This window comes from Hemitrygon akajei, chromosome 7 (genome assembly GCF_048418815.1).
Source record: "Hemitrygon akajei chromosome 7, sHemAka1.3, whole genome shotgun sequence".
Taxonomy (NCBI): domain Eukaryota; kingdom Metazoa; phylum Chordata; class Chondrichthyes; order Myliobatiformes; family Dasyatidae; genus Hemitrygon; species Hemitrygon akajei.
Genome location: NC_133130.1, coordinates 93,287,511 through 93,315,233, shown reverse-complemented (window position 1 = coordinate 93,315,233; position 27,723 = coordinate 93,287,511). Strand labels below are relative to the sequence as shown.

The 27,723-nt window shown below is 40.9% G+C and overlaps 1 protein-coding gene across 3 annotated transcripts in view; it reads left to right on the top strand.

Annotated features, from left to right (window-relative positions):
- The window catches only part of mthfd1l (methylenetetrahydrofolate dehydrogenase (NADP+ dependent) 1 like), a 157,154-nt gene that overhangs the window by 11,240 nt on the left and 118,191 nt on the right, over positions 1-27,723 (top strand). For 2 of the 3 annotated variants that reach the window (XM_073051434.1, XM_073051435.1), the window contains exons 2-8: positions 415-499; positions 3,916-3,960; positions 13,189-13,242; positions 16,943-17,061; positions 19,595-19,695; positions 21,571-21,707; positions 25,350-25,452. In XM_073051434.1, coding sequence (XP_072907535.1) covers positions 415-499; positions 3,916-3,960; positions 13,189-13,242; positions 16,943-17,061; positions 19,595-19,695; positions 21,571-21,707; positions 25,350-25,452 — 644 coding nt within the window. Of the gene's footprint in view, positions 1-414; positions 500-3,915; positions 3,961-13,188; positions 13,243-13,796; positions 13,806-16,942; positions 17,062-19,594; positions 19,696-21,570; positions 21,708-25,349; positions 25,453-27,723 lie in introns of those variants that run through there. The other variant, XM_073051436.1, reaches the window with a different exon arrangement.

Genomic DNA, 27,723 nt, shown 5'->3' with positions numbered 1-27,723 from the left:
TCCTTCGATCTCCCAGGGCTTCGTTGAATCATGACCCCAGACTCCTATAACCTCTTCTCTCATCTCTTCCCTTCATCTCACCATACAAAAAACCCAGTTCACACTGGTGTCAGGCACACAACATGAAAGACTCACTCCCTTCTTTGGACAGCTCACATTCCAAAGCACCTGTTATCTCTAACATTAACTCAAACACTGCTTCTACAGAAAAATTGTTATGTTATCAGTGAAACCTTTCCCAGGGTGTTACATTATATTTTGAAACTTTTCATTATTTTTGAAAGCATCTTTGCTTTACAGAAATTTTTTTGCTTGTGCTAAGACTTTAGCACAGTACTGTATCAACTGTCTCTATGTGGTGAGATTACAAATATTGAAATGTAATATAAATTTTGAATCTCTCCTTTGCCGCAGGCAAATAATTCTGAATTGTAAAGCAGAGTTGGTAGCCTTGAAGAAATATGAACCAGGTTTTCACCCAAGGCTGGCCATTGTGCAGGTAAGTTTTAAAGTGTATGGAAAGCAAATATACCTTGTTAGATTTTCTTTTAATTAGCAATCAGAAAATATTTTCAGTCCTTGCGCTGATATGGACTCATACCTGAAAGAATACTATATTCTGGCCACTTTGCAGTGCCTCTCCCCACTGGTTTATTCGGTCAGTGGCTGGTGAACTTGCTGTGATTCAGCATTTTAGCGCGTTTGTTCATTCTCACAGTTAGCTGAAAACTCTGCATCCACTTCCCAACTTGGTTGTCATTGGCTGACTTGATGCGTCACTGCAGAGGGCATGAGGAGGCAACAATATAGGAGTAGAACTGGGGTTGTGGAACAACCAGACCAGACAAGTGCAACAGTAGTCCATTGCCAAAGGATACCAGTGAGCCAGTCAGATTGTTAAGACAAGATAATTGCTTAATTTTTCTAGATTTTCCTTTCAACTAATATTTAACTAGTAATCAGAAGTAAATTTATGAATAAATTACTACTGCACTAACATACCAGAGTATCTGATCACCTGGTAGAAGGTGCAACTGCTTAAGTCTGCCTGTAATTGGATAAGACTATTTAGGAGATTACTAAAATGCAAAACCATTGTTGTATGTTAGTGTTGACTTTAATGATATAGCTGTGATGAGGGCCATCAACTGAGGCATGAAGAAATCGTTGGGTCTCAGATTATCTCAGGGTCCAGCCAGTTAAGCATTGGATTTAGATTGGCAGGCATACTCAGCCCAGTGGACTCTTCCAAAAGAACGTTCAGGAGCTTTTGCTTGAAGTGGGAGAAGTTCAACAGATCAAGTTTTTTTGGTTGTTGCAATCACTAAACTATAACCTACAGTCAAAGTCTCGGGTTTCTTAATTATTCACCAGTACCTGCAGGGTCCACTAGGTGGGCGGACATTGGAGGTGAAGAACCTGGTAGAACTGTAGTCAGTGGGAATTGAGGGGATAGTTCATTGGCTGGAGTCATACCCAGCATATAGAGGTTTAGTTGTAGTTGTAGTTCAAGGATATGCATCCTGCACCTAAAGAATTTCTATGCTAATTCTATTTGCCTGCATTAGCCCCATAGTCCTCCTTTTCTATAAAATAACTGTCCAATTGCCTTTTAAATACTGTAATTGTGTCCACCTTGGCTCCCACCTCTGGCGTTTCATCCGTATAACTATCACTCTCTAGAAAAACTTGCCCCTCAAATTTTGGAGCTCCTTTGTTAGTACAGCAGTGTTTGTGAGGTTAGACTACTCTAGAATGGGGTGTTAAGTGATAAAGTTTACACTGCAGAAATGCAAGGTGATGACCATTAGCTGGACGAAATATTCACCACCCCCTGCTCCCCTAGGTCAGTCAGTTGCACTTTGCCACGACAGATCCCTACTTGTCAAAGCTTTCAGACATTCAGGAGGACACCATTGAACTGAAGGTTAACTGAACCAGTCAAGCACATTAGAGCCACAAAGGGACAACATACTGTGCGAAGATATTTTTCTCAACTCTCCAAACCTTTCCATCTTCTAAGCAGCCAAATTAGTAGTGTGCTGGAATGCTTTTTCATCTTAGTGCATTTGTAGTGATGTTCTGAGTGTGTACTATCCAAACCACTCTCATCATTGTCCCTTTATTTCCTCAGCTCCCTATTTCCTATCCAGCAATCCTTCATCCATCACTCCATTCCTTTCATTGTGGTACACTCTGTGCCAACCACAAAATGTATAGCAGTAACTTGTCAGGGCTTCAGAACACTTGCTCAATCCCAACAACTAGGGCAACAAGAATATTGGGCTCCTGCACCCATTATTCCCAACAAGTCACACATGTTATCCAAATCCTGGAGCTCTTTGCTCCAATGTGGAAGAAATTGCCAAATAGACCTACAGCCATGCTTGAGTGCCTTTGGGATAGGTATTAAATTCTGCACTGGCACCCGTGTGAATGAATTTCATAAAAATAGTTTTGAACAGTGGTTGGAATTGCATTTGTTAAAGTGTGTGCAGCAAGATCCCATAAAGGCAATGAGACAATGACCAGATGCCTCTTCATAGTGAATGAAAGATGAGTGTTGGTGAGAGGGGAGTGGGATGATACTTCTATTGTTAATAATTTGTTATTAGTAAACCTTTTTTCCCATTGATGCATCACCCTAAATTTTTTCTAGAAGTCTAGAGTTGGACACACCCACAATTTTTATAACCTCAGGATGAGGGTTTTACACTTTGTGGATGGCACAGTGGAGTTGCTGCCTCCCTGCTCTTATGGCCCACATCTATTGCTGGTCTCCAGTGTTGTCTCTGTGCAATTTGCATGTTTTCTCCCACATCCCAAAGAAATGTTGTGTAGTAAGTTAATTGGCCACTGTAAACTGCCCCTAGTGTGGTAATTGGAGTGTGGAGAGATTCAATTGCAGGGAAGATTAGCTGGCGATTGAGATTGCTGTATGTGCCAGATCAAAAGCGGCCAATTTAGTCATCAAGTTTATGGCCTAAGAAAGTATTGTGCTGCACCCCATCTTAAAGTTCTTAAAACTTGCTCTGTCTTTCTGGTAAAACTGAAAACACTAGTTTTGCATTGCTTTGCAATATGACTTCATAATATGTTAGCAAACATTAATTGGCAATGGACCATAAGGAAATGTTAGGGCAGGTGTCCAAATAGTTGAGGTTTTATGGTGTGTCCTTGTATTTCAAGGTGTGATTGTTGGAATGATTAAGTCTGAGCAAGGAAGTAGAATTTGGATGCCTGAGGGTGTTGAACTGGAGTTAATAACAAATGCCTCCATTTGAAGGGGATGTTGATGCCTTGTGAGAAGTCTACCAGGGTAGAGAGACAATGGCAGCAAAGGCACAGAATTGGCTTGAGATACGAGGAATGATATTTGATATTTATCAATGATTGTTAGTACAATGTGTGGTTAGAAAACTGGCTGATGATCACCAAGATTAGACACTAGTAAATAGTGAAGCTGTATTTTCAAGTGGTTGTAGATGGTGGTGGAGTGAGCATAAAGTGTAGTTGATGGACAGTAATGAGAAGAAATGTATCTGAAAAGTTTTTAAAAATCTTTATATTGTACCATTTGGGATGTTGTATTTGTGAAGTATAGTAGCTCTATCCTATCAACCAGTCAAATATGAGCAGGCTCCCACCAACAGCAGTGTAATGATGATCGACCTGTTTTTGTAATGTTAATTGATGTGCCAGCAATTACAACCCTGTCTATATGATGTTTGTAAAAAATCTGATTGCTATTCTCTGCATCTGATTGATCTTCCCGTTGTTCCACTCTCCTGTTCTGTAACCATCAAGTAAAATTCCTTTTGGCTTTGCCATGCATATTTTCTGGAGGGTGATTCGAATGCAAATTCTGTTGGAGCTCCCATTTGCTTAAAAGATGTCTTTTTTTTTCCCTTTTAGGCAGGTGATGGTGATATTTCGGATGTGAAGAAGATGGCAGAAGAGGTGAGTTTTCTTACCCTGTAATAGAATAGGCCTGTTGAGAGAGATAAGGTAGCTAGAAGAAGCCTGAGAAGGGACTTTGGAGAGCTAGAAAGGGTCATGAGAAGGCCTTGGTGAAAAGAATTAAGGAAAACTCTCAAGTTATTCTATGTGTATGTGAAGCACAGGAGGATGACTAGAGTGAGGGTGGTATTGATCAGGGATAAAATGGAAAACATCTCAGGAGTGGGAGGAGGCAGGGGAGATCCTTAATGAATATTTTGCTTCAGTGTTCATCAGTGTGGAAGACCTTGATGGATGTAAGGTCAGTGTAGATATGCTGAAACATGCCAAGGTCAAGAAAAAGGATGTACTGGAACTTTTGAAAAACATTACGATAGATAAGTCCCCAGGACCAGACAGGATGTTCCCTAGTTACTACAGGAAGCAAAGGGAGAGATTGCTGCACTTTTGGCAATTATCTTTGTTTCCTCACTGGCCACAAAACTAGTAGCAGAAGATTGGAGAGTGGCAAATGTTAGTTCTTTGTTGAAAACAGCTGGTAGGGATAATCCTGGGAGTTATAGACTAGTGAGTCTTGCATCAGTGGTAGGCAAACTACTGAAGAAAGTTTTTAGAGACAGGATGCACAAGTATTTGGAGAAACAGTCTAATTAGGGATAGTTGTTATGGCTTTGTGAGTGGCTGGTCATGTCTCATGAGCCTGAGTGACCATTTGAGGAAGTGAAAAAAATTGATGAAGGTAGTGATGGATGTGGTGTGTATGGATTTCAGTAAGATGTTTGACAAATTTCCCCATGTTACGATCATTCACAAAATCAGAAGGCATGGGTCTAGTGAAACCTTGACAGTGAAGGCAGAAGGTGACAAAGATAAGATTTATCTTTATTTGTCACATGTACATTGAAGCATCCAGTGAAATGCGTTGTTTGTGTAAAATTGAATCAACGAGTATTGTACTGGGCAGCTCAAGTGTCGCCAAGCTTCCGATTCCACATAGCATGCCCCACAACTCACTGACTCTTGTCTTTGGAATATGGGAGGAAACTGAACACCCAGAGGAAACCCATGAGGCCACTGGGAGAATGTACAAACTTGGAGACAGCAGTGGGAATCGAACCCCTGGTACTGTAGAGCACTGAATTAACCTCTATGCTATGTGCCACACCCCCATATTGTGCTTGGAGAACTGTGACTAGGATCTGTTCTGGGACCTCTGATTTTTTAAATAAATAAATGAATGAATGAATGATTTGGATTGTCAAGTTTGCAGATGACATGGAGGTTGGTGGTGTTTTAAATAGTGCAGAAGGTTGTCATGGGTATAATGGAACATTGATAGGATGCAGAGCTGGGCTGAGGAGTGGTGGAGTTCAATGCAGAAAACTATGTGAAGATCAAACTTGAAGGCAGAGTACAAGGTTAATGATAAAATGATTAGCAGTGTGGAGGAATGGAGGATTCTTTAGGGTCCATGTCAAAAGATCCCTTAAAGTTGTTATGCAGGTTGATAGAGTGGTTAAGAAGGCATATGGTATGCTGGCCTTCATTAGTCAGGGTACTGAGTTCAACAGCCACAAAGTAATGCTGCAGCTCTATAAAACTCTGTTAAGACCATACTCGAAGTACTGTGTTCAGTTCTTCTTGTCTGTTAAGAAGGATGTGGAAGGTTTAGAGAGGGTGCAAAGGAGATTTGCCTGGATTAGAGAGCATGTTAATGAGGGAAGGTTCTCTGGAGTGAGGGAGGATGAGCAAAGACTTGTTAGTGGTGTTTAAGATGATAAGCAGAATAGATAGACTGGAATAAAGTAATTAGAGTTCAATGGTTAAGCTGGGAATCTTTGTATTCTGCATACCTGAAAACTATTGGCTAATATGGGAAGATTTAAAATGGCACCAGAAAAGGAAGATTTTCTTTATAAATTGTGAATCTCTTGAGCAAAGTAGAAGGAATGAAACTGCATCCCATGTGTGAAAATGCAAATGCCCCCATTTATTCAGTATGAAGCATTTTCTCTTCATTAACTTAATGGTTAGTATATGGAACTTGCTACTGATGAAGCGGAAACTTGCTTTCTGCAGGAAGTGAAAAGGTGAGGAAAGGGAATGAAGGATGTGCTCAATCTGAGATTGGGTGAATGGAATGAGTAAAATATCTCTGCTGTCTGATTTGTTTACACAACTGGTTAAATATTCTGCTAATGATAAATGAGATTCTGCAGATGTTGGAGGAGCTTTGCAAGTCGGGCAGGATCTCAGTTTAGATCTGTCACAGATTGGGGCAGTGCTTTGTCCACCGACAAAAGGCAGGATCCCCCAGCGGCTATCTGTTTTGGTATGACTTCCCATCCCCATTCATACATGTCTGCCCCTGACCTTCTTTACTGCCAGGATGAGGCCAAACTCAGGTTCGATAAGCAACATCTCGTATTCTCTGTGGGTAACCTCCATGAGCATTGATTTCTCCAACTTCTGGTAATTTCTCCCCCTCCTCCACCTCCCCATTCTGGTTACCCTCTCACCAGCTTGTCACCTCCCTCTGAACCTTCCTTCTGTGGTCCATTGTCCTCTGTTGTCAAATTTCCCCTTCTTCAGCCCTTTACACCATCCACCTTTCCCCTCAGTTTCTTACCAGATTTTCTTCCCCATCCACCTTTCCCCTCACTTGGTTTCACCTATCTCCTGACAGCTTGTGCTCCTTCCCCTTATTCTGGTTTCTGCCCCTTCCTTCCCAGTCCTGATGAAGGACCTTGGCCAGAAACATCAACTGTTTGTTCCCCTCTGTAGATGATGCCTGACTTGCTGAGCTCCTCCAGCATTCTGTTTGTTTTTCCCATTTTCTTATGAGCGAGTTTAAAATTAGTCGACCCTAGAATTGCAGCCCCATGGCCTTTATTATAGATGCCTGGTAATCGGTCCGTCAAGAAACCTTTCCCGGGTTCTGTTAAGTTTTTTTTTATTCTGAGCACCAGTGCAAGATCCCACAAACTGGAGTGAGATACAAGTCCAGATTATCTACTGAGAAGATAAAAGAGCCGAACAATAAGACACAAGTGATTGCAGATTATGGAAATTTGGACAACACACAAATAGCTGGAGGAACCTAGTGGGTCAGGCACCATCTATGTTAATAAATGGACAATTGTTGAGTTTTGATGAAGGGGTCTCAACCTGAAACTTGACTGTCCATTTCCTTATGTAGATGCTGCCTGTTGAGTTCTTCCAGCTTTTTGTGTGTTGGGCCAAATTTTCATGGAAGTGGGTGAAGAAGAGGAGCAATCCACCTTAATTCTGACCACAACCTGTAGACTGACTTTCAAGGACTCTGCAACTCATGTTCTCAGGATTATTTACATGTATATGTGCACACTTTCTCAGTCTTTGTAGTTTTTCATTGATTCTTTTGCACTTCTCTGTTCTACTGTGAATGTCTGTAAGCAAATAAATCAAGATAGTATATGGTGACATGTATATACATTGATAATAAATTTACTTTGTAATTTGTATTTTGAAATGAGGGCTGTGGAGAGTTTTATAGATTGGAACTAATGAGCTATATTGACCTTTAAAAGAAACTTGGTGTACCAGCCTTGTGTACTTAGACATGCATGGCTTAATCTTTGACATAAGCATACTGTATGCTACTGGCAGGAACAACCAAGTAGTGGAACTGACATTTCTCTGTTCCAGACAGGCAATTACCCCACCCGTTGTGGTGATGGACTCAGAGTCATAGAAAAGTGCATCACAGAAACAGGCCCTTCAGCCCATCTATTCCATGCCAAACCATTTACACTTCCTACTCTCATTGACCTACACTGGGACCATAAACCTCCATACCCCTACCATCCATGTACTTATCCAAATTTCTCTAAAACGTTGAAATCGAGCTTGCATGCACCACTTGTGGGGGCAGCTTGTTCCACACTCTTGTGACTCTTTGAGTGAAGAAATTTCTCATGTTCCCCTTAAATTTTTCACCCTTAACCTCTGGTTGTAGTCCCATCCAAAATCAGTGGAAAAAGCCTGCTTGCGTTTACCCTGTCTGTATAGCTCTATCAAATCTCCATTCAGTCCTCTATGTTCCAAGGAATAAAGTCCTAACTTATTGAATCTTTCCTCAAACTCGGGTCCTGTAGACCTGGCAGCATCCCTGTTAATTTTCTTTGTACTCTTTCATTTTATTTACATCTTTCCTGTAGGTAGGTGACCAAAACGGGGCACAATTTCCTGTTATGGATCTGTATTTCCAGATCCCTTTATTCTTCCACACACCTCTGTGCCCTGCAGTTCACTGTTAAGACTCAGACACATTTCTTCTTGTGCTCTATGTGATGTTTAATTTGCACCTAGTTAATGTCGCAGTAATGTCCCAGGCACGAGGGAAAATCAAAAATTGATTCTGAATTGACCTGGATTTGTTCTTTCACCAGCCACTAGATGGCATGTGCTGATAGGAAGTTGCAGTGATTTAGAAGATGGTTGCAAGTTGCTATAAGGATAACAATACAGTGGATTCCGGGTAATTGGAACACAGGTTAATTTGGGACAGCTCTTAAAGAAAAAAAACCAAATTGAGAAAATAGCTAGGATTCCCTTGTTTTATTTGGGGCAAGAGGCTGTTGCCAAGCATTTCTAATTAGCGTCAGTTGCATGCATTATGTGTGGCCATTAAGCACTACACCCCTGCTTGGAGCAGATAGGTTTTAAATAATATCTGTTTGTGTTGAAAAAGTAGTTACTGATGGTTGGTGAAAAATAAGCAGGAAGATAATTTAGAATGGGTTTGCTCACTGCTGTTTCAAGCCAGAAATGGATGGGAGTGAAAATGAAACAATTTCACCACTTCAGGTTGGGAACTATGACAAATTTGAAGGTATCGACAATCATCTTGAATGTTTCCTTTGGTTCCCCCACCCCACCATCCAGACACTCAGCTCTCACCTGTGGCTCCACCCCAGTACACTGTTTTGACAGTCAGGTTAAACCAGGCAAGGGTAGCTGGCAGGTTTCATATCTGGGAGACAGGGACATGCCTGTCCTAGCATGTGAAGTCAGCTTTGGCAGACTGGACGGATGAGATCTGCAATCAGGTCCAATGGCCAGGAAGGGCAGTGCTAAATGGAGAGTGAAGGTCATGGTCATCCACTGCAACCAGGGAAGACCCCAGTTATGATGACTGCTTGTCCCACTGCACCCAGACTTCCAATGTCAAAGGACTGGAGCTGCCCTAGTGCAATGGCTTTTCCACTTTAAAAATTCTGGCGCACAGGTTTCTTGTCGTCGTCAGATACGACAGGCAGCAACCAGTGGTATTGGTGGAGTTTTAATTTGTTCTTTTTAAAATTTAAATATATAATTTGTTACTCAAATAGTAGTTTGCCTTTTTTTATACCTTTTTTAACTAATTGGGGCAGCTGCTCAACTGGGCCAAAGTGTACTGGTCCTGATGTGTCCCAATTAACTGGAATCCACTGTACCTGATTTTTATGAAGACAAATGAGATACAAAAGGAAAATAAAGCAGGTTTGTTGAGCTGAACCAAAATTTAGAATATGTTTGGGTGAAGAATGTAAGGATTACCAAATCATATGATGTAAAGTGATGGATGTTGCCTTCTTGAGGCAGTGCCTCCTATAGATACTAATGTTGGGGAGGGATGTGCACATGATGTCTTGGGCAGAGTCCACTTTTCTCTGCAGCTTTTTGTGTTCAAATTGCCAGTCAGGATACTGTAACCATCTATAGAAGTTTGTTAGTACTTCATGACAAACCAAGTCTCCTAAATGGATAAAGATGCTGGCATTTATGTGCTGTGCCCAGGGTAAAAATTGAAAGCTGCTGACTCTCCATCGATAGTCCCCAGGGAGCATTGGTGCAGGGTGTGGGATTAGCAGTGTCTGTTTCAGGATGATAAATCTTCTGTGTCTCCTACTCTGAGGACTGAATTCTCACCTTTTGAGTACAGTAAAACTTTGATAATCCAAAATTAAAACCAAAGAACTAATTGTCAATTGCAGGGGAAAGAAACCAGCCCTCTTTAGGGAATCGGAGGTTGAGAGGATCAGTAGCTTAAAATTCTTTAGTGCTATCACATGGGGCCAGCATGCAAGTGCCATCGCAAAGGGGACACAACAGTCCCTCTACATTCTTACAAATTGTGTAAATTCGGGATGTCACCAAACACGTTGACAAACTTTTATGGATGCACAGTGGAGAGCATCCATCATAACCTGGTATGGAAACATCAATGCCCAGGAATAGAAGAGTCTACTGAAATGGTCGACACAGCCTAGGCCATCACAGGCAAAGACTAATGTACTATTAAGTGCTTTACATAGAGAGTTGCCACAAGAAAGCAGCATCCATCATCCGGAACCCCTGCCATCCAGCCCGTGCTCTCTCTTATTGCTACCATTGGGCAGGAGCCTTAGGTTCTACACCACCAAGTTCAGGAACAGTTAATACCCTACAACTATCTTGAATGGGTATCTTCACTCACCACAACAGGTTGAGTGAACTCGGCCTTTTCTCCTTGGAGCGACGGAGGATGAGAGATGACCTGATAGAGGTGTATAAGATGATGAGAGGCATTGATCATGTGGAGAGTCAGAGGCTTTTTCCCAGGGCTGAAATGGTTGCCACAAGAGGACACCGGTTTAAGGTGCTGGGGAGTAGGTACAGCGGAGTTGTCAAGGGCAAGTTTTTTTTTTACGCAGAGTGTGGTGAGTGCTTGGAATGGGCTGCTGGCAATGGTGGTGGAGGCGGATATGATGGGGTCTTTTCAGAGACTTTTGGATAGGTACGTGGAGCTCAGAAAAATAGAGGGCTATGGGTAAGCCTAGTAATGTCTAAGGTAGGGACATGTTCGGCACAACTTTGTGGGCTGAAGGGCCTGTATTGTGCTGTAGGTTTTCTATGTTTCTATCTCTGAACTGAATCTACAACCTACAGACTCACTTTTAACAACTTATGTTGTCAATATTCTTATTTGCACAATTTGGCTTCTTTGGTGCATTAGTTGTTTGTCAATGTTTGTTTATAGTTTTTTAAATAAATTCTGTTTGTATTTTGTTTATCCTAAATGACTGCAAGAAAATGAATCTCAAGGTAGTATGTGGTGACATACATGTACTTTGATAATCAAATTTTACTTTATCTTTGAATTATGGGCCGGGCTGGTAGATTTTCCAGATGATTGAGTTTATTCCTATTAATTCCCCGTCATTCTTGCACCTTCGTGATTTTCTTTTAGTATATTACATGCGCAATTTTACGATAAATTCAATGAATTTTTGTTTTGCTGACCCAGATTCCACATAATCACCATTCTTGAATAGTCAGATAGCAGATTGTTGGTCACTGACGAGATGGATTAAATTTCTGTTCAGTTAAGGCATTGAGGATATGGGCTCCAGTTGGGATACTGGACCCCAGGCACAGGGCAGCACAGTTTTACTGGTTGGCGGACTGGGCTTATGGAGTTGCTGTATATGTACTCCTTGTACTAAATGTCTGTTGGCTCTGTATATGTACTGTGCTGGTTAAATTACAAGGCCAGGTTATATAAACTCATTGTAGCTCTTTGAGAGGGTTGAATAGTGATTCAAATAAAATGTTCAAATGAATTTCTCTAGCAACAAACTGAATGGGGGTACTCGGAGAGCAAGGGGGAGTTCTTAAAGGGGGTTTCAAAATCAGGCAATGCATTTTTAGGGTGATAACAAAACAAGGTTTTCCGCTAAAGGCGCATAGTGGACATTTCATAGGAAAAGCTCTTCAGAATGCTTGCTGACATATTGAATCTTAATCTTGTTTTAATTTTGCATTTTCACCATCTGGAACATGTTGCTTTTTAAACAAGTATGAGAGCTCTATGTAGGGAAGCAGCAAGAACCTGTATTTGTAATGTGTACTTCACAGTATTATGTTTTATTGCCATTGACATGCCCTGCAGGAGATGCTAAAGTAGGAAATGCAGCTGCCTGTTTGAATGGAGTAAGGTTGCAATAATAATGAGAAGGACCGAATAACCCATTGTGGTGCTTCTGCATTGGGTGTTTGTATATCGGCTTTGATATAAAACACACTGCTACTCTTTCAGATACCATCATAGAGTTCTTATGGTTTTAATATCCCTTCAAAAAGACCAATATAATCTTACAGTCTAATAATAGTCCAATAGATGTGACCATTAAGACAGGAGGTGCCAAATAGGGTTTGTTTCCATCTGTGATTTTACATTTGTGGACCAGAGTGTTACAACTGTGTAATAATTTGACATTAAGGAGAAAACTTTTATAATTTACAGTACTGTGCAAAAGTCTTAGGCACATATATAGCTAGAGTGCCCTAAGACTTTTGGAGAGTACAGTAGTAATTTTGTGTACTGTACTGTTGCCATTTTAAAAAATAAAGAAACATAGAAAACCTACAGCACAATACAGGCCCTTCGGCCCACACTGCTGTGCTGAGCATGTACTTAGTTTAGAAATTACCTAGGGTTCCCCATAGCCCTCGATTTTTCTAAGCTCCATGTACCTATCCAGGAGTCTCTTAAAAGACCCTATTGTATCTGCCTCCACCACTGTCGCCAGCAGCCCATTCCACGCACTCACTACTCTCTGGGTTAAAAAAAACTTGCTCCTGACATCTCCTCCGTACCTACTTCCAAGTACCTTAAAACTGTGCTCTGGCGCCCTGGGAAAAAGCTTCTGACTATCCACATAGTCAATACCTCATGACGTGTGAGTGATGATAAACCTGATTCTGATATGGGTCTCTATTGTGGATTGAGGGTACAGTGAGAAGGGAATCATGGTTGGGAAAAGAGGAAGGGAGCACCAGAGAGACATTCTGTAATAATCAATAAGCCATTTGTTTGGAATCAAATGAAATTGCCTGGTGTCTCAGGGCTGGCTGTGTCTGCACCTGCTCTGTCTCCTGCCCCATCAGTACTTCTCTGCCACCTATCCCTCACCTCTCCTGGGATGCTGCACCCTCACCTTTCCCAACATCCTTTGCTCCTGTCAGGTTTACAAACTTGCTGTCTCCTCTACTTTTGATAAATACAGTATTGTACAAAAATCTTAGGCACCCTAGCTCTGTGTGTGTATATACACACACATTACTAATTTATTGATAAAGAATATTCCCTTAGAACCACATAGAAGTTGCAGTGGTATGGTTCTCAATCTGATCATTGATTTAATATCAATTTTTTTCCCGTAGGTTGGGCTTCGTGTGGTTCAGGTCCATTTGCCAGCAGGAACAGCTAAAGAAGAGGTAACTCAATTTTCTCAATCCCTGTTTTTGGATACTTTTTTTTTTAAAAAGCTTGATTTTTTTTCTGGTGTGTGACCAAGCAAATATAAAAATTGTTCAGGATGTAAGCGAGTTGGTAATTCATTCACCTGGAAATAAAGTGCAATATTTATCCCCATTCTTATTTAGGCTACAGCTGGTTATATACAGAATAGCCCAGGTAGTTGGTGTTGGTATGTCATATTTAAAGTGATCCTCCTTCCACCTTGCCTGTCTACTCCTCGATTGTAATTGTCAGTCAGCCTGTGTGCACTTGTTCTCAGGAGTTACTTACAGTGGAATTCCACTTCCTGCAGATTCTCTTAACTTTTGGTGAGAGCAACTGTAGCCAAGTGGACCTTTTTATTTTTAATCACCTGTGGGTTTACCACCATTTTCTTTCTATTCTTCCCTCCCCTCCACCCTGATTTCTTGCTATAAGCTGTTTTTATGACATCTTTTGTCCTTTCTCTTTGCTCCAAATCTATTTACCTGGGACTCCTTGGCACTTGTAAAGTATTAGAGAAACCGAAAAAGACCATCTCGTAAGTGTCTTGAGTTCTTTTGTGTTTCATTGTGGTGGACTCTGTTACTGTGTTCTCTGAACTGGCTTTGTACTGTCTATCCTGCTTCAGCTTAAATTTATCCTATTCAGTCCTTGGTTCTGTGCTTGCCAAACCACATTGACTTCTGATCTAGTAATGGTTGATTTTAAGAATTAAATACCTTATTCAAATGCCCATTTTTTAAAAACCCTCTTCCCTCAGCTGTCCATTGTGCTGCTTTCATCGTGACTTTGTATGAACGTTAAGACAGCTGACAGTTGTGTCCTATCTCTGCTGCTTTAATAGAGGGTAGTGTTTATTTATACAGCTATATCTTGTGATTTTTTAAAAAAAAGGCGGTCACTACTTGTGAATACCATTGTATTCAGAAGTAGTAGTTTGAAGGCAAGGTAGTGCTTGAATTAATGGTTTGATTGCACCTACAGATTTACAATTGGCTAGTTATTGGATTGGAACCACTTGTTAGAAGTAGGTCATCCTCGGGTGGGGCGGGGGAAGAATAAAAATTGAAACCTCTGGTCTATACTCTTCTCACCTTGCAACCATTAAACATGCAGTTAGTGGCCACTTTATTAGAATTAATGCAAATTTTTAATCAGTCAATCATGTGGCAGCAATTCAATAAATAAAAGCACACAGACAAAACATCAGAATGGGGAAGAATTGTGATCTAAGTGACTTTGACCATGGAATGGTTGTTGGTGCCAGACAAAGTGGTTCAAGTATATCAGAAATTTCTGATCTCTTGGGATTTTCACACACAGCGGTGGTCTGGAGTTTGCAGAGAATGGTGTGAAAAACAACAATCATCCAGTAAGCGGCAGTTCTGTGGATGAAAACGTCATGTTAATGAGAGAAGTCAGAGGAGGATGGCCAGAATGATTCAAGCTGCCAGGGAGATGACAGTAGCTGAAATAACTGTTACGTGCAGAAGAGCATCTGTGATCTCAATGGCACCTCACGTGGCTTTAGACCACCTAGACAACTCAAACACCTACATCAGGATACTGTTCATCCACTAGAGCTCTGCATTTAATACCATCATTCCCACAGTCCTGGTTGAGAAGTTGCAGAACCTGGGCTTCTGTACCTCCCTCTGCAATTGGATTTTCGACTTCCTAACCAGAAGACCACAGTCTGTGTAAATTAGTGATAGCATATCATTGACGATCAACACTGGTGCACCTCAGGGATGTGCGCTTAGCCCACTGCTCTGCTCTCTGTATACACATGACTGTGTGGCTAGGCATAGCTCAAATACCATCTATAAATTTGCTGACGATACAACAATTGTTGGTAGAATCTCAGGTGGTGATGAGAGGGCGTACAGGAGTGAGATATGCCAACTAGTGGAGTGGTGCCGCAACAACAACCTGGCACTCAACGTCAGTAAGACGAAATAGCTGATTGTGGATTTCAGGAAGGGTAACATGAAGGAACACATACCAATCCTCATAGAGGGATCAGAAGTGGAGAGAGTGAGCAGCTTCAAGTTCCTGGATGTCAAGATCTCTGAGGTTCTTACCTGGTCCCAACATATCAACGTAGTTATAAAGAAGGCAAGACAGCGGTTATACTTTATTAGGAGCTTGAAGAGATTTGGCATGTCAACAACTACACACAAAAACTTCAATAGTTGTACCATGGGGAGCATTCTGACAGGCTGCATCACTGTCTGGTATTGCAGGGCTACTGCACAGGACCAAAAGAAGCTGCAGAATATTGTAAATCTAGTCAGCTGCACCTTGGGCACTAGCCTACAAAGTACCCAGGACATCTTCAGGGTGCAGTGTCTCAGAAAAGCAGCGTCCATTATTAAGGACCTCCAGTGCCCAGGGAATGCCCTTTTCTCACTGTTACCATCAGGTAGGAGATCCTGAAGGCACACACTCAGCGATTCAGGAACAGCTTCTTCCCCCTCTGCCATCCGATTCCTAAATGTACATTGAAGCTTTGGACACCACCTCACTTTTTTTAATATACAGTATTTTTGTTTTTGCACATTTAAAAAAAAATTCAATATAGATAATTGATTTACTTGTTTTTTTAATTATATTTTTATTTATTTTTCTCTCTCTGCTAGATTATATATTGCATTGAACTGCTGCTGCTAAGTTAACAAATTTTACGTCACATGCTGGTGATAATAAACCTGATCCTGATTCTGAACATACAACATGCCATACCTTGAAGTGGATGAGCCACAGCAGTAGAGGACCACTCTGAGTTCTGCTCCTGTGGTCTCTTTATCAAGTGCATCCTTTAAAGTGGCTGCAGTGTGCAGATCCTCCACTGTAGCTCTTCTGTTATTATACACTTCATGCTTAAGCTGTGGAATTGCTTGTTTAAATCTCTGGAACTACCCCACTTCTTTAAGGTGCTCCTTAAAGTTTGTCCTTGTCTTTAGGCCATGTGTACCAGCATGCCTTGTGTGATTCCACGTTAGATGTTGGCTGTTAAATTCCTGGGAATGCTTTACTCTGCTGAAATCACAGTACATCAACAAATCTTTGGAAAAGTGTTTCAAATGGAACAACTTCTCTCCATCCGCCAAAAGCGGAACTTCCCAGTGGTGAACTATTTTAATTCCAATTCCCATTTCCATACTAGTATTATCAGTCTATGGCCACCTTTTGTGCCATGATGAGACCACTCTCAGGGTGGAGGAACAAAACCTCATATCTGTCCAGGTAGCCTGCAACTTGATGGCATGGACATTGATTTCTCCTTCTGGTAATTTCTCCCCCTTCCCTCTTCTGTTCTTCACTCTGACCTTCTCTTCTCACCTGCCTATCACCACTCCATTGTCTCCCCCTCCTTCCCTTTCTCCTGTAGTCCTCTCTCCTCTCCTATCAGATTCCTTCTTCTCCAGCTCTTTACCTTTCCCACCATACCGACCTTACCTATTACCTTCCCCTCCCTCCACATTTTTTATTCTAGTATCTTTCCCTTTTCCTTTCCAGTCCCGAAGAAGGGTCTCTGCCTGAAATGTTAACTATTTATTGATTTTCAAAGATGCTGCTTGACCTGAGTTTCTCCAGCATTTTGTGTGCTGTTTTTGATTTTCAGCACCTGCAGAATTTCTTGTGTTTATAGCGTTTTGTTTGTTTTTTTAGGTTATAAATGAAATCATCAAGTTCAATGAAGATCCAAACACTCACGGCTTGGTTCTTTCCCACAATCTTGTAAGCAATGTGGCTGTAGGTATGGTGAATCCTGAAAAGGATGTTGACGGGTAAGTATCCTTTTTCCAGTCTTCAGTCCTGCGTCCTCGTGCTTGCCAGGAGTACTGTGTGCTGGGAGAAATGAGTAAAGAGTGGGAGGGAGTTTAGTGTGATACAGATTTCTAATCGTGTATGAACCATTGCATTAGATAATAGGTACTCAGCAGTGAGGGCGAGACATTGAGTATTGCTGTTCTGCAGATATCTTGGGCGGGGTTTGGGGGTATGTAATGTTAAAGGCTGTGGTTGGGGGATGGGGGTAAGAGACTAGAAATGCTGGAGGACGGGCAACAGTGAAGGGCTCTGAAGTAAGAGGCAGCAGAGCTGTGGGTGAATTGGTCACTGTTGAAGGTGGAGGGAGAGTTGGGGGCTGCAGGAGCACTGGGAATAATGCAGTCCAGAGGAGGTGGTGGCATAAATTGCTCTCTGCACTGCAAGCTCAGATAGTCCTCCAAGGATTTTGTCACCTTTTTAAGAATTAGCAAGACATGAGCATTGCTGGCTTGAATTTCATGTTGTGCCTGTGTCTAATCACTATGAGATGGTGACATTTGAGTCATGCAGCCTGGAGATAAACCCTCCAGCTCAGTTTTTCCATGCTGACCAAGGTGTTCATCTAAGCTAGTTCAATTTGTGCAAGTTTGGCCCATATCCCTTTGAATGTAGCTGCCCAAATGTTTCTTTTAAATCTTGTCATTGCATCTCCCTCAGCCATTCCTCTAGTGGCTTGTTCCATATATGCACCACCCTCTTGCATGTAAAGGTTGCTTCTTGGGCCCTTTTAAAAATCTTTCCCCCTCTCCTTAATCTCCTAATATTTGATTCAATTTCCCTGAGGAAAAAGACTATATTAAAAATTAGCTTTCTTTGTCACATGTACATTGAAACACAGAGCGAAATGGGTGATTGGTATCAAATCAAATCAGCATGGATTGTGCTGAACAGCCCCAAGTGCTGCTATGCTTCTGGCACCAATAAAGAATGCCCACTCCTCACTACCCCTAACCAAACTCTTTGGAATGTGGAAGGTAACCAGAGCATCTAGAAGAAATCCACACTGTCACAGGGAGAACCTTTGAACTCCTTACCAACAGCTGGCACTGTAAAGCATAGTGCTAACTGTTGCCCTACTATACCACTCCTACTTGTGCTCCTCCTCAGACACCTCTTTAAGGTAGTGCTGGACTCTCTTGAGCTAATGCAGTGATTTTGTGAAGGTGGTCCCTGCATGATGCATGAGTTTAACGTGAGCACAAGAAAGTCAGTATATGCTGGAAATCCAGAGCAATGTACACAAAGGATCGAGGAACTTAGCAGGACAGGCAGCAGCCGAGGCCTTTCTTTATGATCGAGAAGGAAAGGGGATGATACCAGAATAAAAAGGAGGGAGGGAAGGAAGCTAGCTGGAAGATGATAGGTGAAGCCAGGTGGGTGGGAAATGTCAAGGCCTGGAGAAGGAGGAATCTGATAGAGGAGAGTAGACCGTGGGGGAAAGGGATAGAGGAGGGGACCCAGGGGTGAGAGGAGGTAAAAGGTCAGAGTTTGGAATAATGATTTTAAAGTGAGATTGATTTGATGATCACACCATCAGGTTGGAGGCTACCCAGATGGAATATAAAGTATTGCTGCTCCATCTTGGCACTAGAGGTACCCATGGACTGACTCGTCCGAACAGGAATGGGAATCAGAATTAAAATGTTTGGCCACCAGGAAGTTCCAATTGTGGCGGATGGTGCAGAGATGCTCGATAAAGTGGTTCCCCCAATTTACTATAGATCTCACCAATGTAGAGGAGGCTGTATCAGGAGGACCAGACACAATAGACAACCCCAGTAGATTCCAAGTGAAATGTTGCTTCACCTGGAAGGATTGTTTGTGGCCTTGAACAGGGATAAGGGAGGAGGTGTTATAGGCAGGTGTAGCACTTGGGTTGCTTGCAGAGATAAGTGTTGGGAGGAAGATTAGTGGGGAGGGATGAATGGACTAGGGAATCACAGAGGGAGTGATCCCTGGGGAAAGTTGGGGTGGGCGCAGAGGCGTTGGTTACTAAAGATATGTTTAGTGGTCAGATCCCTCTGGAGATGGTGGAAGTTGTGGAGGGTGATGCGTTGGATGCAGAGGCATGAGTTTATCCCTTTATTTGTGGTGTTTCATGTTCGGGCCCATGCTATCATCATTGAACTAATTGTTTAAGCTGCCATTTTGGTGTGTGCTCAAAACAGTTGCCTCATCCTTGATGGTGTTGAGGTGCAAACGGAAAGCATTTCACCCTCTTGCTGTTTGGCCTTGGGAGTTGAACATTTCCCCAGCCATCTGCAGCCATCCTATTTATGCAACTGATATAGTTGTCTCTTTATATTTACATTGGATGGTGTTCAAAGTGTTTAATGTGGGGGGGGGGTGGGGGGAGAGATGCTCACTGGTTGTCTCCTTGTCAGCTGCCGCAATGAAGTTCTCTAATGTTTCAGGTTTATTCTTTTTGTCATTAGTTTGTTTCCCCTCTTTTAAAGTTTTTCTCCCCACTGCTTGTATGCCCCAAACCAGGATCACAGATGTTAATTTAGGACGATTGGTTCGTGGCAATCTCAGTCAGTGTTTTGTGCCTCCAACTGCAAGTGCAGTGATGGAACTGCTGGAGCAAGCAGGTAAGTCTGGGGTCTTTCCACTACTGAATGTTTTCTGCCTCCCACCAGTTCACAAAGCACTAGCACTAAATTGTTGCAAGAAAAAAATCAGGTATTTATTGTTTTGCAACAGCAGTATAGTGCAGACATAACATTACTATAAATTACAAAAATAAATAATGCACATAAAAAGGAGTAATGAGATCAAGTTTGTGGATTCATGGACTGTTCAGATATCTGATGATATTAGGGAAGAAGCTGTTTTTGGATTCGTTGAGTGGGTTTTCGGTCTCCTGTACCTCTTCCATGGTGATAGTAATGAGATAAGGGCATTTTCATGGGAAAGCAACAAGCCAACACAGTGAAGAAAGAATCCCTGAAAGTTCATACTTTAGTTAAGGATTCTTCCTTCACTGTTTTGGCTTGTTGCTTCTGATTTAAAGTAGGTTCCTGCTATGTTGCTGATCTTGTTCAGCCATCTATGCTCATTGAAAGAGCTGCAAAATTTTTATATCTTTCTCTTCTTTCCCCCCCCCCCCCCCATACATGTAAGCTTAATAGGCTTCAAATTTTCCTCTTCAGATGTATACCAAATTGCATTCATTTTGCATCTTTGAAAGTAAAATGATGCAAAGCGCAAATGCTGCATGGCGTTTTCCAATTTAAAATTTTCACTTTAGAGGGGAAATTGAAGGGGTAGTCAGAGGTGGATTATAGAGAGCATCTTAGGAAATAATGAAAGGGATTCTATAGAAATTTCATAGTTTAAAAGCCTAGGCTGCTGAAGTTGCAGTGGACAATCATGGCTGTTCAAGACAAGAGTTGGGTACAGATCTGAGGGGCATTGCAGATTAAACTTCCCACTGATTTCTCTGCTCTCCCTGCGTATCCTGCCAGTTATCTTGATCTACACCCTCTATTTCCTAATTCTCCTACCGATCAAAATTGTCTCTAACTGCTTTGGGCAAACTTTTCATTGTTATGAAATTGCCTTTCTAAATTTCCCCTTAAGCTTTCTGGAAAGCATTATCAGCTACTCCCTGTAACTAAAGTACTTGCCCCTTTAAATTTTGCTCTGCTGGCTCTCCAGTGTCTTTACATACTTCCTAAACTGCACAATCTTGAAGTTCGCACAGTAAGATGCTTGTGTTTTTTAAAAAAAAGTGGTTAGATTAATAAAGGTGTCTTATACAGATTTGTATACTTGGAAGAGGAAGTTCTGGAAAGCTTCAAGAAAAGGGTACTGGGACAAATTGCATAACTTTCTCGGAACCAATTATGGGCATGATGGGTGTAATGACCAGTGGCATTCAAGCAGAGTTGTAGTTTTCTTAAATACAAGAAATTCTGCAGATTGCTGATGTTCTCTTCTGTGATTCCCATGGTCTCCTTCCTTTTTGTATCTGTATATTTTTTTTACTTTTGAATCTGAAATATGTAGACTGTGGTTTAATGCCTCTTTCCTTCCAGCCTCTGTCCTGTAACTACCCTTACAGAGAGAACATTATATCAACTCAGAATAGAATGGGAAGACACCATAACGTAATCTTACCCTGGTTGTTAGTAACTCTGTGTGATCTGACAATCTTTGATTTGCTCATTACATGGTCATTAACCTCCTCCACTGAAATTGAAAAGGTGTTCTATTTTAATGGCATCTTTTTTAATACTGTCACCTCCCTACAGAGGTACTTCGTCACATTTTTAGGAAATGCCCCCAAACGGTGTCCAGTAATGGTCCAAATGTCCTGGTCACAGATGCTCTTGCATTGAGATTACATTTATTTAATGTAGTCTATTGGTTCTCTCTAATGACCATGAGGTAGAGGGATTTGCTGTGAATGTGGATCTACCAGTGTCACAATTAGTTTTGTTTTATTTTCCACCTACCTGCAGATCTGCTTGCTGTTGGACGGAAGGTTTTGATTATAGGAGAGGGCGGCTCACTGGAAGCAGCCCTGCAGAAGCTCGTACAGATGGAAGGGTTAGTGGCTGTGAGCTGCCTTCGGCAGAGTGCTAACATCATGGAACTGGTAAGAGCCCTGATCCAATGTGCAGAATGACAACAGTTGAATTAAGCAGTAACAATGAACAAGCAGAGCATTCTGCAAATCCTATTTCTGATAAGATTGTAAACTCAAAAGTGTCAATATAGGAATATTTAGGATTTTACTCCCCATAAACAAAATGTTCTTCCAAGTTGAGTAAATAACTTGTGTTAAGTAGCCCAGAAACAGGATGTTAGTGCCAATGTGTGCTTTCATTGCTCATGCTGCATTTGTGCCTTCCTGCATTATTCCCCTTTTGTTCCAATCTCCTTTGCATTGAAATTACTTGCCCCAACCACCCTGAAGTTCCTTCTGAATTCCCTTTCTGATGTCCTGATGACCTTTATAAATGCCACTTATTGTTTTGTCCTGCCTCCTGCTTTTTCACTTTAAATCTCCCCGTATGATCAATTGAATGTTTCAAAGTGGAAGGAGAACTGCCCATCCTGCTCATCTTTGCCAGATGTATGATGTATTTTGCAACGACAGTTGTTGGATCAACGCTTTTGTGATCCCAAGTTTCTTTGGAAGTCAAGAATGAGTCATAAAACCTTTTGCTTAGGGCCGTTTTATTGAGTGTTAACAAGAATGAGAGAGGAGCCGAGAGAACAAAGAGAGAAAGAAAACAGCAGTTGTGGTTGTCTCATACTCACTAGAGATAACAAAATTCCAGTGGTAACAATTAACCCGTAAAATGGCCAATTTCAAATGGTGTTACACCTGTTACATAAAGCTAAGAGGCTTCTAGAAAAATGCAGAAGCAACTGTACCATAATTGCTGGAAAATTCACTGAACATTTACATGTATATAAGTGATAATATATTAAAAAAATGAGCAAGCATAGGAAAGTTAAACAGGAAAAATAGCATTTGCACACCCTAACCAACACCCCTAAATATTCTTTTTGCATTCTCTCCATTTTCTCTATTGAAACAGGGAGGCTAGAACTTGACGTGCTGCTCTTAGAAATGGCCTGTCTGAATCTGGTTCACATTAACTTTACTGCTACTGGTTTTAAAAAAAAAAAATAGCTTATTAATTTTGTTGCTACTTCTAAGTGTTTGCACTCTCAGAATTGTAGAATTATAACATCATAGTCTTTACCTGCTCCTCACAGAGCAAGCTACAGTTAAACTCTTAATCCATTAACCCACTGTTTGGGAATCCCAGTGATTTGCCATCTGGCTCACCAGGTTTTCTTTCCCATGCTCACATTAAACTGGCTGGGAATCTTAGAAAATTTATCTTAATTTGTAACATAATACAAAAAACTTGAATTAAGTCTGTCTTGGATAGTGAATTGGAGTAATATACCATAAGCTGATATCTTCTAGTCCAAACTAGAAGTCTCAAGTTTCCATATTTTTGAAGTTTTGCATTAATTGGTCCCATTCAGTGCTCTTTTCAAAGCTCTGAAAATCACTGTTCCCGGAGCAGTAACTTTTACCTCGTTAACTTTCCCATTTTAACTTGCTTTTAGCTTTCCTGCTGTACCCATTTGTAAACTAGTACACCCAAACCTCTCGGCAATCTCTCAACATTTAGATAATGCTCTTTACTCTTGACAAAATGGACCGACCGTTTTATATTTTGTCAGTACATTGCCAAATCCTTGCCATTTGCTCAGCTAGCCATATCTCTATGGTCCCCTTGCGTCCTCTTTATAACTCTCCTTTCTATCTTTTTGTCATCTTCAGCACCTTCATCAAAGTCATTTAGATTGTTAAAAAGTTGACGCCTCAGCACTGAAATGTGGTAGACCGTGAGTTGCTTGCCAACTAGAAAATGACCCAGTTATGCCTTTTGTTTCCTTTTAGCCAGCTAATGTTCTGTTCACATCCAAATGTGCTTTGTATATTGCCAGTTTTTATTTCCTACAGTAACTTGTACCATATCTAATGCCTTCTGAGAAATTAAGGATAAATACATCGGTTCTCCTTTATCCACATACCTGTTGCTACTGCAATAAACTCCAATTAGTTGGTCAAACATAGTTTCCCTTTCATAAAACCATGTTGACTTATGGCATCGATTTCAGTGCCCTGTTATATATATTTTTAATAGTTTCTAACACTTTGTCAATAATAAACCTTGAGCTAATTGGCCTGTTTGTTTTTCTTTTGTCTCCCTTCCTTTCTGAAGAAATGTTACATCTACTATTTTCCATTATTATGAAACCTTTCAAGAGTCTTGGGGATTTTGAAAAATTAAAACAATGAATCAACTAACTCTTAAGGCACATGGAGTATTGTCACAAAATTTGAAGATGTCCATTTTTGTCAGTCTGTGGCTCCAACAATTACTTGGTACCATATCCTGGTGATGATTTTGCTGCATTACTCCATCCTTTCTTGTAGTATCTACCTATTGGATAGATATCCAAATCCTGGATATAGTAGCAGTCTATTTCCTTTGGTCTTGATGATGGAAAAATATAAAATACCTGTATAATTTGTCTACCATTCTCCCTTCTTCTTCCCCCACCCCTCCCATCAGCGAGAAGATTCAAAATCTAAAAGCACATACCACCAGTCTCAAGGACAGCTTCAGTTCTGATGTTATAAGACTATTGAATGGTCACTAATATGATATGATGGACTCAATCTCCCGATCTACCTCATTATGGCCTTCATTCTTACTTGATGCACTTGCACTTTCTCTGTAACCGTAACACTTTATTCTGCATTCTGTTACTGTTTTTTCCTTGTTTTAACTTAGTGCCCTAATGTGATCTGTATGGATGGCATGCAAAAAAGTTTTCACTCTTCGTCAGTGCATGTGACAATAATAAACCTATTTTCCATTGTTAATTCCTCAGACTCTTTCCAGTGTGAGCATTTCTTTAGTAACCATTTTAAATGTCTAGAAAATTTTACTTGCATTTCTACTAACTTTATTTTGTAATATTTTTCTTTATCTTTTTAATCAGTTTTGCTTTATACAGTATAATGTTCAATCTTTGCACAGTTGCTTTCTCATGTATTTTTAATTTTTTAGTTAGGATGCTGCTTCCACCAGGTGGAATTTTTTAGAATATATTTATTAAAGGAAATCTTCCGGGATACCCAGACATCTCCATGATGTTTAAATTGGCTTCTCTTTACCTAATTAGTTAGTTCTGCTCTTGTGGCTTTCATTATTAACATTTATATTTTAAAATGTGAGGTTTGTTCATATTGTCGTAGTCTTCAAACTGAAAGTAAAGTCAGGCAATCAATATTTATGAATATTTGCTATTACTTGCTGCAAATTATTCTGTCCATTACTTTGTAGCCTTTTCTTCCTTTCATTTCTCTCCTTCACCTTGATTCTCTTCCATGCTCTCCTCTGCTGTCTATAACGGCTATCAAGGTCAGCATGGATGTGCAGTACAACTGAGTTTTTTACCCTGTATTTTTCCTGATGTCTTCTTGGTAATAGGTTTATTCTATTTTAAGAAATTTGTATTTAAAATGTTTTCCCACAGATCCACAGTCCAGAGATAGCCATTTATTTTACTGAACCTATCCCGGTTCATGACTCTTCTAATGTTGATTTATCTGACCTTCAGTCTATCCATTACAGTATTTTTTTCAAACAATACAAATCTTCGCGATTTGAGGTACTTTGTTTCATTTCATCATTAGGTCAATCATTCTGACGTTGTAGTGGTGACCAGTCCTCCACCTGAAGGCCATAAAGATGATTGGCTGAGAGCTGACACGACCATAATTGCATATGATTTATCAGGTAAAATTGTATTTCAGAAAGGATGCATAATCATTGTTTGAAGGTGCAGTTAGAACATGGAACAGCTCAGTATAGGCCCTTCAGTCCATAATGTTGTGCTGACTTTTTAACGTGCTCTAAGATTAATCTGACCCTCCCTTCCCACAAGGCTTTTGATTTGTCTTTGATCCATGTGCCTATCTTAGAGCCTCTTAAATGTTCCCTAGTATATTTGCCTGTAGTACCACCCCCCGACAGTTGACTAAAAGTAGTTCTGTGGATAAGTGGTATTGTGTTTTTTCAGCGACCAAAATCTGGGACATCCCCAAAGCAATTTACAACCAATCAGGTATTTTTGAAATTATATCACTTGTTATGCAATAAACCTAGTAGCCAATTTGAACAGGAAGCTCCAGCAATGAAATAAAGTCCACATAATCTGTTTCAATGACATTGGATAATTGGATTAATGTTCTTAAGGATACCAGAAATAATTTGCCTACTTTGTAACACTGCAAAATTAACTTAGAATATTGTGGATATGGCTTTGATTTAACATTTCATCTGAAATTCGAACTGTGCTCCCAGCTCTCCATAGGAGTGCCAGTTGTGATTGCATAATATCTCCTAAAGGGAAAGCATTCTTCTATTCTTCTACAAGTTTTTTTTGCTGTAGTAGGCAACTCTAATTTTATAATATATTGGGAGAAGTGCAAATAGGTTACCATGTAGAGGTATTTCACTTGATTATTAAGGTAATATCATTTATGATGTTGATTATGTTCCCAACCCAATGATAAACTGGAGGGGTAAGAAAAACAATGACAGACTGGAAAAACTTGAAATGCAACATTTTGTGCATGCACAAACTTGGAATGCTGCATTATCAGGATTAAAATAAGACATTAATAACCCAAAAATAAAATTCAGAGTAACACCTACCAGCATCTTCTGTCAGAGTTGATAACGTTGACTACCACTGCCTTCATTCTGATCTGATTTCTGCTGCTCTAGCAGTGATAGAGTGGAGGAACACTTTTGTTCCTGGATGAACCAGTCTGTAGCTGCTCCTGCAGCATGTTAAATGGCTTCATTTAGGCTGCACCTATTATTATATTGACAGTACAGTCCCAGCAATATCTACACAAAGCAGCAACATGTTAGTCCTCCCTATACATCCACACAGGAGAGCCATCTCACACTGGTTAATGACTTGTACCTATTTATTAACATAAAGCTCTTTGGGAATTTGCCCTTAAGCAGAATGCAGGAGATGCTGCTTAAGACAACTGTTAAGCTCTCGAGCTGAATTTTGAACAGAGTATTCTCTCGGGTGGTCTCCGTACTGCTCGTTTGTGCCTCACTGCTAAATCAACTCCCCCAACTCTGGGGGGCCTACCCATGAGTGTTGAAGTTTCCATATACAGTATTGTAACTATGAGTTTAGCCTTGTCTTGTGCTGTTGGCAATCACTGGCATCTCCATTCTCAAAGCCAACAATTGTTGGTAATTTCCAGATTTGCCTTGCACTAGGTTCATTCAGGGAGCTATGGCTTCCTTCCAGAATTGGCTTTTTACAACTTCAGAGTCCTTGAAGCTGCCCATCATTCACACCACCAGCTTGCTGAAGGTGTAGCTGAAATAAATTTCCTTGAGTGAGGCAATGATGGTAGGTTCGTGGGCTGCTAGGTTAGGGGGTGGTGGAGTAGATGGGTGTGATGAAGGCTTGCGTCTGGCAGAAGGATTGCAAATTAGAGTTGGTGATATCCGGAGTGTGAACAGGTTTTTTGGGTGGCTTTGTAACTTGGATTGAGAATGCTTATGGGTGAGAGCTTTTTTCTTCACTCTCTCGACTCTGGGTGGAGGGGCGATCTAAATGCAAATAGCTGCTGAGAAAATGTCCTGTGTCTCCTTGACCTTTAGATTCAGCTTTCTTTGAAAGCCCTGTCATTGGTTGTGGTGCTATGAATGGGAGATGGGGGGGGGTGGGACTTTGACTTTATCTCCATTATGTTACTAGTGGAGACCCATCCCCTCCCTTAGTTAATGCAGGATGGAGGGGATAATTGACACTTTTCTTGGTGTCCTTGAGCACATCAAGAAATTGAGCTTCCTGTACAATGGTGCTGGATCCTTCACCAGTTAGGGAAATGCTTCAAATTATCAAATCAGTTCCCATCTGTGCAAGTTTCTCCATAGCTGAACCCTCATCTTCTCTCAAATCCTCTTTGCATCCTTGGTGTTTGCTTGGCTTAGTGGCATGTGGCAGTGACTCTGGCCCTCCACACCCAA